At 54.7% G+C, this 8,533-nt stretch overlaps 1 protein-coding gene across 1 annotated transcript; it reads right to left on the reverse strand.

Moving 5' to 3' along the window:
• Nucleotides 1-230: 230 nt before the first annotated feature.
• TM6SF2 (transmembrane 6 superfamily member 2) lies at nt 231-8,533 on the reverse strand. The gene is made up of 10 exons (XM_029050025.2): nt 8,231-8,533; nt 6,367-6,470; nt 5,443-5,540; nt 5,137-5,240; nt 4,455-4,537; nt 3,729-3,853; nt 3,154-3,255; nt 2,155-2,247; nt 1,877-1,996; nt 231-983 (listed from the first exon to the last, which is right to left on the reverse strand). The coding sequence occupies exons 1-10, from the start codon at nt 8,323-8,325 to the stop codon at nt 774-776; spliced, it is 1,134 nt and encodes a 377-aa protein (XP_028905858.1). The 5' UTR covers nt 8,326-8,533; the 3' UTR covers nt 231-773.

Here is an 8,533-nt window from a genome sequence, read left to right on the forward strand (position 1 = left end):
TGCAAGCAAACCTGGGCAAAATGGGGATTCAATTCCTGTTCTCCTTCCTACTTAGATTATGACCCTGATTATTTCATATTTACCCCAGTGCTTAGTTCGGTGCTTGGCATATAGTAAGCATTTAATGAACACCACAAGCCTCTAACAAGGGGGCTTGCTTCCCGAGGAATCACCCTGAGTCACGGCGGTGCAGGGTGTGTGTCGGGGGGAGAGTGGGGGTTAGAAAAAGATAGCATCCTCATGTGATTTTATTTTGTAAACAAATAAGTTGTTAAGGTAGGATCTCCCATGTTCATTTGCCTCCTCCTCTCCCTCCCTCCATCCCCCAAGTCTGTCCTTGTTCTGGGACCCGAACAGACAAGGGGACGCCGGGGCAACTTAAGGCTTCTTCTGGTCCCTTTCTTGGCCTCCCCACTGGGAGGCTCAGGGGAACTTGGGGAACACTCCTTGGGGGAGGGAGGTCAGAGAAAGGATGGGGTTGGGGAGAAGCTCCCTCAGGAGGAAATGGGGCGGAACCACCAGCACTGGCAGGAGGCCCAGCCATCTGATCTATGGGAACTGAACCACCTCCAGGCAGAGTCCTTAACCCATCAGTCACTGATTGATTGATCCGTCACGGTCCCACCCCCAAGCCAAAGCCCCAGCCTAGACTCTCTGCCTGGCTTCACTGGACAGTGCCATCTCTCCACTGGGATGCAGGGGGCTCTGGGACCTTACTACCTGGCCCAAACAAGGTCCTGGGTGGAGATGGGGCTCCTTTCCCACCACCCCCTTCACTTCCTCTTCTTGTCTTCTCCCTCCTGGCGGTGGGGCCCAGGATTTAGGAAGAAGTTGGGTCTCTGGAGACAGCGGAAGGCAAGAATTTGGGGGCCCAGGAGGTAGAGGAGGTTCGAGAAGAAGAAGCTGGTCCGGGCGTCTTCTGGGGTGCGGTACGTATAGGAGGTGCGGTGGTGGAGCGATGAACCGATGTGGGAGAACTGGGCCTGAGGTGTGGCATAGGGGAGGGAGAGTCAGGGAACGGGAGGGAGAGGGGAAGGGGGGCAAGGACTATCAGGAGGGGATCAGCCGGGCTAAAATCTCCTAGATGTGTCAAGGGTCACCCCCAACTCCGAACGTGCAGATGATAATAATGGTGGTATTTATTAAGTACTTCCTCTGTGCTAAGCGCTGGGGAAGATACAAGATAATCAGGTCAGACAGTCTCTGCCCCCACAGTCTAAAGGGAGGGAGAAAAAGTATTGAATCCCTATTTGATCGATGAGGAAACTGTGGCACAGGGAAGTGCAGTGACTTGCCCAGGGTCATGCAGCAGGCAAATGGCAGAGCTGGGATTAGAACCCAGGTCCCCTGACTCCCAGGCCCAAGCTCTTCCCACCAGGCCACACTGCTTCTCTAGATTACAGTGAGCCTCGTGTGGGACAGAGGCTGTGTCCAGCCTGATTATCTTGTGTCTCCTCCAGAGCTTAGTAATAATAATAATAATTCTGGTATTTGTTAAGCGCTTACAGTGGACCAGGTACTGTACTAAGCACTGGAGTGAGTACAAGCAAATCGGGTTGGGCACAGTCCTTGTCCCACATGGGGTTCACAGTCTTAATCCCCATTTTACAGATGAGGGAACAAAGAAGTGAAGTGACTTCCCCAAGGTCACACAGCAGGCAAGTGGCGGAGCAGGGATTAGAACCTACGACCTTCTGACTCCCCGACCTGTGCTCTATCCACAATGCCATGCTGCTTCAGTACAGTGCTGGGTACGTAGTAAGCGCTTAACAAGTACCATTATTTTAAAAAAAAAGAAAGAAAAAGGAGGGCAAAGAAACTCCTCTCCCACCCTCCTCCCTGGTTCCCTTCTGCCACTCCCTCACTTCCCCTTTACCTGGCCAATGGCTCCAGCGAACACCAAGGCCCAGTCAGGCAGCCAGCTACAACCCGGTCGGAGGAGGCCGTAGACAGCCAGGCAGAAGAAGGGCAGGGCATAGTACATGTATACCAACATCTGGAGGCAGGCCAACAGGAACCAGTGTGAGGCCCACGGGGATCCAGACCCCGCCCTCCCCCAAGGCAGCCTTCCCTCCCCAGGGTCAAGCTGGGATGACTTTAAGAACCAAAGTTCTCCCACCACCATGCAGGTGTGGGGCCAAGACACCAAGGCACCTGGACTTTGGGATAAGCAACTGGATCTCGCAGATACGGCTCATACTGGTAGATGTAGAAGAAACAGGAGTCTGTTGGACAGTCCAGGGCCACCTAGGAATACAGAGACCATGCAATCAATCAATGATATTTACTGAGTGCTAACTGTGCGCAGAGCACTGGACTAAGCACTTGGGAGAGGGCAATACAACAGAGTCGGTGGACACGTTCCCTGCTCACAAGGAGCTGACAGTCTAGAGAGAGAGACAGACATTAAAATCAGTGACAGATGGGGGAAGCAGTAGAAGGGATCTGGACCTAAGAGCTGTGTGTGGGGGGGGTAACAGAGTGCTTAGGGGGTACAGCCCCAAGTACATCGGTGATGAAGACGGGAGGGCGAAAAGTGGAAGCGGGGGCTTGGTAAGAGAAGGTGGGCATTCTCCCTGGCATATACGTAGCGTGGCACAGTGGATAGAGCCCGGGCCTGGGAGTCAGAAGTTCGTGGGTTCTAATCCTGGCTCTGCCACTTGTCTGCTGCATGACTTTGGGCAAATCACTTCACTTCTCTGAGCCTCAGCTACCTCATCTGTAAAACGGGGATTAAGACTGTGAGCCCCACAGCGGGTATGGACTGTTTCCAACCTGATGATCTTGTATCTACCCCAGGGCTTAGTACATTGCCTGGCACATAGTAAGCACTTAACAAGTTCCACAGTTATTATTATTCTCTGTCCCTGACCTGGCCCAGGGCCCGCCTCGGTGCCCTTTTCCTCTCCGGGTCTTGGTGCCAGGCTGCTCTGAGAAAGGAGCCAAGGTGAAGCAGGAGCCCAAAGGCTGGAGAACAGGAGCAGTGGGAAATGGTAAAGGAGTCATGACTCCTTCACCTGGACAGGAGATGAGCATTCCCACTTTCCCAGACAATAATGGGCTATTAAATGGACTGTGAGGGAGGGGGTGGGGGAGCTCACGGTCAGTCTCACTGAGCCCCGATCCCAGACTGCCTGACCCCTGGCTACTCACCAGGCCCCGGAAGAGGGTGAAGGCCACGGCCAGGAGCAGATACAGAACCAAGGCCAGGTCGAGGGGCCGCTGGTGCAATCCCTTCTTCTGCTCCTCCACAACCTGCACACAGAAGGCAGAGGTGGGTTATGCATTGGGTCCCAGGGCTAGGAGTCTTGAGCTCCAGTCCCAGTTCTGCCCCTGACACCCTGAGAGTCTCTGGAACGATCATGTCCCAACCCTGATCCTCCTCCAGAAGCCATCAGGAGGAATGATGACCCGCAGATCTGCAAATTTAGGGTGGCCGGTCCCTCTGTCCTGCGAAACAGGGCATTAAGTGGGTCGCCCTGGTCACCATGGCCGGGGATGGTAGAGGCGAGGGGAAAGGTAGACCCAGAAGGGCGGGTGGCCTCTTCTTCAGGGGGCTGAGGTGGAGTGGGGTGGTGACAGAGTGGGTCAGACTGTGTCAGGCTCACTCACCCCTCCATGTCACCTGGAACCACAAGCCACACACATGGAGGGCGGGAGAAACGGGCAGGGGCTGGGCGTGTGGGCTGCAGTTCTGTCACTAACCTCCCAAGGCCTGGGCCACTTACCCTCTCTGGGGAACAGCAGGGCAGAGCCCGGGGCTGGCTGAAGATCCTCATTCCAGCCCAGCAAGGGATGAGGATGTAGGGGATGTTGAGCAGGAAGGTGGGGTGGATTTCAGAGCCATACTTGCCTGGTGGGGAGGGGGGAGAGACGGAGAGGGCACCAAGTGGGAGCCTCACAGGGTCAGGCCCCAGGGAGGCTGTGGCCTGGAAGAATCCGACAGCCCAGGAGGCAGACGGGAGATCCCACCGTGCTCCGCTCGTGGGGGAGATTTCTTGCCCAGCCTGGCTTCTGCCGAGCCCTCGGCAACTCTGTCCCGGAAAACAGGTCAAAGAAAGGAAGGCGTACGCCGGGGGAGCGTATCTCCCCCCCGACCCGCCAAAATGTGGGATCGGTTCCCACCGGGGGCAGAGTTGTCGCGGTGGTGGCCTTGGGACTGGGCTGAGTGGCCCAGCTCAAGCTCTCTACCACAGCACCCCGGGGGAACCAGCTGGCATCGCCCCTCTGCCTCCCCAACCCCGAGGGTCTTGTGGGTTGCCCCAGAGCGGGGTACAGAAGCTCCAACGGCTCAGACCAGGAGATGTGAGGGAGAGGGCAACTGGCAAGAAAAGATCCCCTCCCTCCCTCCCGGGGTCTGAAACTGTCGCTGGGGTGACGGTGAAGTCAGGCCGGGACAGCACAGCGGAGCCGGCTGCTGCTCCCGGCCTGAGGGACCCACCGAAGGCTCTTACCTAGTAAGTTTCCCGGTAAAAAGACCAAGATGCTCATGGCCAGGGAGCCCAGCCAATAGAGTCCCAAGTTCCTATAACTCTTCCTGGAGAGGGAGGAGATGGTTGAGAGAGTTCATTTATTGGACTGTAGGGCCCAGGATCCATCCTGCCCCTCCACCAACACCACCGTCACCGGGACAAAAATAATAATATTAACGGAAATAATGATGGTACTTGTTAAGCACTTACTATGTGCCAAGCACTGTTCTAAGTGCTGGAGTAGATACAAGTTAATCAGGTTGGACACAGTCCCTGTCCCTAATTGAGAAGCAGCATGGCTCAGTGGAAAGAGCCCGGGCTGGGGAGTCAGAGGTCATGGGTTCGAATCCCGGGTCAGCCGCTTGTCAGCTGGGTGACTGTGGGCAAGTCACTTCACTTCTCTGTGCCTCAGTTACCTCATCTGGAAAATGGGGATTAAGACCGTGAGCCCCACATGGGACAACCTGATCACCTTGTATGCCCCCAGAGCCAGGAACAGTGCTTTGCACACAGTAAGCGCTTAACAAATACCACCATTATTATTATTATTAATGATCAGTCCATCGGTGGTATTTCTCCCGGCCTAATTGCCAGGAGAAATACCTGGGCTCTTTAACTTGCTCCCCTCACCGCCCGCCCCGACCCCCCTCCCACACACACAGACCTGTGCATGATGGCTCCAGTCATGAGGAGGTAAAGCAGGTAGTGAACTATGCCATCCCAGTAACAGGTGAAGAGGCCATGGGCTGTGCGCAGGAACGGCTCCCCCTGAAAGCAGAGAGGATAAGGGGATGGAATCAGGCCTGGAGGCCATTCATTCAATTGTATTTATTGAGCGCTTACTATGTGCAGAGCACTGTACTAAGCACTTGGAATGTACAATTGGGCAACAGACGGAGACAGTCCCCGCCCAACAACGGGCTCTAGGATGGGGTGGCGGTTTGGGGACGGAGGGGAACGATCTGGTTACCTCCTTCATGTAGAACTCCACGAAGCCGCCGATGTAGCCATCCTCCTCCAGCGAGATGAGCAGGTTGATGGCAGAGGTGAAGGCAAAGACTGTGAACACTAGGTAAGGGAACGTGCAAACGGTTTATTCGTTCATTCATTCAATCGTATTTATTGAGCGCTTACTGTGTGTAAAACCCTGTACTAAGTGCTTGGGTGGGTACAGTATAACAATAAATGGACACGTTCCCTGCCCCAGGGCTGATCAACTCTGAGCCAATCGAATCTCCCCAGACCCAACCTCCAAGCTTTGCCCTGCCATGCATAATAATAATAATGATAATTACGGTATTTGTTAAGTGCTCACTATATGCCTTGCACTGTTTTAAATGCTGGGGTTAGATACACGATAATTGGGTTGGACACACTCTCTATCCCACGTGGGGCTCACAGTCTTAATCCCCATTTTATAGATGAGGGAACTGAGGCACAGAGGAGTTAAGAGATTTGTCCAAAGTCACGCAGCAGACAAATGGCGGAGCCGGGATTAGAACCCATGACCTTCTGACTCCCAGTCCCGTGCTCTATCCACTAGGCGGTGCCACCTCACATGCATGGGGATTCATGTTTGAAAAGTTCCCACCTGACCCAGATCCTCTCTTCCATTCCCTCCCCACCCCATGGCCTGGGCTTCCAGGCCAGCACATCGGCTTCTCCCACCTCCCCTCTGGTATGGTTCTGCCTCCGGAGAGGACTTGGAGAGAACGCGGAAGAGCTGCAATCTATGCCCCCTCCCTGCCTCCACTAAGAAAACTACCCTCTGGCTCTGTTCTTGAGCACGCTGCCCCTCTGCTGGATGCAGAGGCTCCAAAGGTGCCTGTCCATTAAGAGCTTGTTCTGCTCTTACAGGACCAAGCCCATCTCCCCACCCTCCAAGAGGACTTACCTCCAAAAAGAGGGTCTTGGGAGAGCTCTCCTCTGGCCACTTGATAGGCAGCCAAAAACAGGACCAGCAGGACAAGGCTGTTCACTAGGGCGATAATCAAGGGACTGGGGAACACAGAGTACAGGGCTCAGAAGGGGGTTATAGTTAGCCGGGGCTGGTCCAGGATGGGACCCTCACTGGAGGGAGCAGTAAGTCTAGGGTTGCCGGTAGAAGTTATTTCTGGACCATTCCCTGCTGTGATTGGCACTGGCAATAAAGCTCCAGTCTGACTGGATGGTTGACTGTCAGTCAGCACCTTTAGGGGGACAGAAGCAAGACTATACCCATTTGTCAGGTGGAGAAATTGAGAGTAAGGATTTACTGGCGAGAGGAGGCACTTCTGTAATTCATCATGGCATTTATTAAGCGCAGAAGCCCTTACTATGTGCTAAGTGCTGGGGTAGAGCCAAGGTTATGAGATCAGACACAGTCCCTGTCCCACCCAAGGCTCACAGTCGACTTTATCTCCATTTTCCGGAGGAGAAAACTGAGGCAAAGAGGGGTTTAGTGACCTGTCCGACATCATACGTTAGGCCAGTGACAGAGTAGGGGCCCGAACCCCAGTCTCCTGACTCCCAGCCCCGTGGTCTTTCCACTAGGCCAAATCTCCCAGAAAAGGCTCTCGGACTTCTGAGACTGAGACCCTCCCCCCAATTCTGCCTCTGAAATGGGGACCCCAGAGCTGAGACTTCCTGTCTCTAGGGGGCCCAAGTGACCAGAGGTTTAGGTCATTTAACTCTAAAGATCCCCTAATCCCTGGGATCAGGAATCTGATGTTGTTCAGATATGAGAACGATTCCTGATGACTCACTCAGGGGGTGGGGGTGGAGACCCTAATCCCTCTCCAAAGCCATCATCATCATCCTTTCTCCCCCCCCCCCCCCCCCCCCGCCCCACCTCTGGAGGCCCTTTTCAATCAGGGGAAGAGAGAGAGAGATCCACTGAACTAGGGCTACTCAGCCAAAGGGTTAGGCTGCTCAGCAAATTAAGCTAAGGCTATGCATGGGTCCAGAGTCCAAAGAAAGGGGACAGGAAGCGGGGCAGAGCATGACTCCTCCAGCAGTCAATTAATGTCATCAGGCCAGAGCCTTCCATAGCTACTCTACATAGGGAGGGGCTGATTTCTTGGAGATATCTCTAGCCCTGCCTGGCTCTGTGGCCTGGAAAGATGGCTCAGGATCCCAGCAGCTTCCTGAAAATAGAGCTTGGGAGGGTGGGATGGGGCGGGGAGAGAAGATTCCCCAGAAGGAAGGAAGACCCGGCAGCCCCAGCCCCCAGCTCAGTGGGATGGAGGCTGTAGGAGGGCAAACCACCATCACAATTTACACCAGGCTGCTGCGTAGAGGCCAAGGGCTGGTGGAAAAAAGCCCAGCCCCGAGGGCTTGCTCTAGGCCTCCCAAACCAGGGTGAACAGTTCCTGACCTGAAATCAAACAGGATCAAAGAAAAACACTTGGTGAAAGATACTCAATCTACCGACTCTGTTACCCTGTATTTTCCCAAGCGTCTAGTACAGTGCCGTGCACACACTATGCACTCAATAAATACCATTGGCTGATTTTCCTCCCAGCTGAGCCGAGGGGGCAGAAAGCGGAGGGGACTGGGGGAAACCGCTGGGTGTTCTCCCTGTTTCTACCGGCCTTGAGGCTCCTGCCTGGCACCTTGGGCCTGCTCAGACATAATGATTATGGTATTCGTTAAACCCTAGCTATGTGTCAGGCACTATACTAAGCGCTGGGGTGAATACAAGCCAATCGGGTTGGACGTGACCTAAAACCTCCCGGCGTGACCTGGAGGAACCCAGCCCAGAGCCCCTGGGTACTCACTGTGAGGAGGTAGAGACGAGGGTCAGGCCATAAGAGACCGGCAAGGCCAGGAGAGAGAAGATGGTGACTTTCTCTGAGATTGGAGGGATTTCCATGGTGGGAGTGTGGGCGCAGCCCGGACTCTGAAGCAGTCTTTGCAGATGCCTTCTCGTCGGGCGGAAACTTTCCTAGATAGTTGTCTTCTCGCCTGCTCCGGTTTTCCTGGTCTGGAGGGTTCAGTACCTCCTGGAAGCTGATGACCTATTCACATCCCCCAAACCACCCACCTGCCCCCCTGCACCTCTGCCTTCCTCCCTATGTCCC

Source organism: Ornithorhynchus anatinus, chromosome X1, assembly GCF_004115215.2.
Source record: "Ornithorhynchus anatinus isolate Pmale09 chromosome X1, mOrnAna1.pri.v4, whole genome shotgun sequence".
NCBI classification, from domain to species: Eukaryota; Metazoa; Chordata; class Mammalia; order Monotremata; family Ornithorhynchidae; genus Ornithorhynchus; species Ornithorhynchus anatinus.

Excerpts from the sequence above, each read along its gene's own strand:
- TM6SF2 (XM_029050025.2), bottom strand. The coding sequence starts at position 8,325 with ATGGAAATCCCTCCAATCTCAGAGAAAGTCACCATCTTCTCTCTCCTG. Across the intron at positions 2,248-3,153 it reads TCACCCTCTTCCGGGGCCTG|GTGGCCCTGGACTGTCCAAC; the intron begins GTGAGTAGCCAG and ends CTGTATTCCTAG. Across the intron at positions 984-1,876 it reads TCGCTGGAGCCATTGGCCAG|GCCCAGTTCTCCCACATCGG; the intron begins GTAAAGGGGAAG and ends GCCACACCTCAG.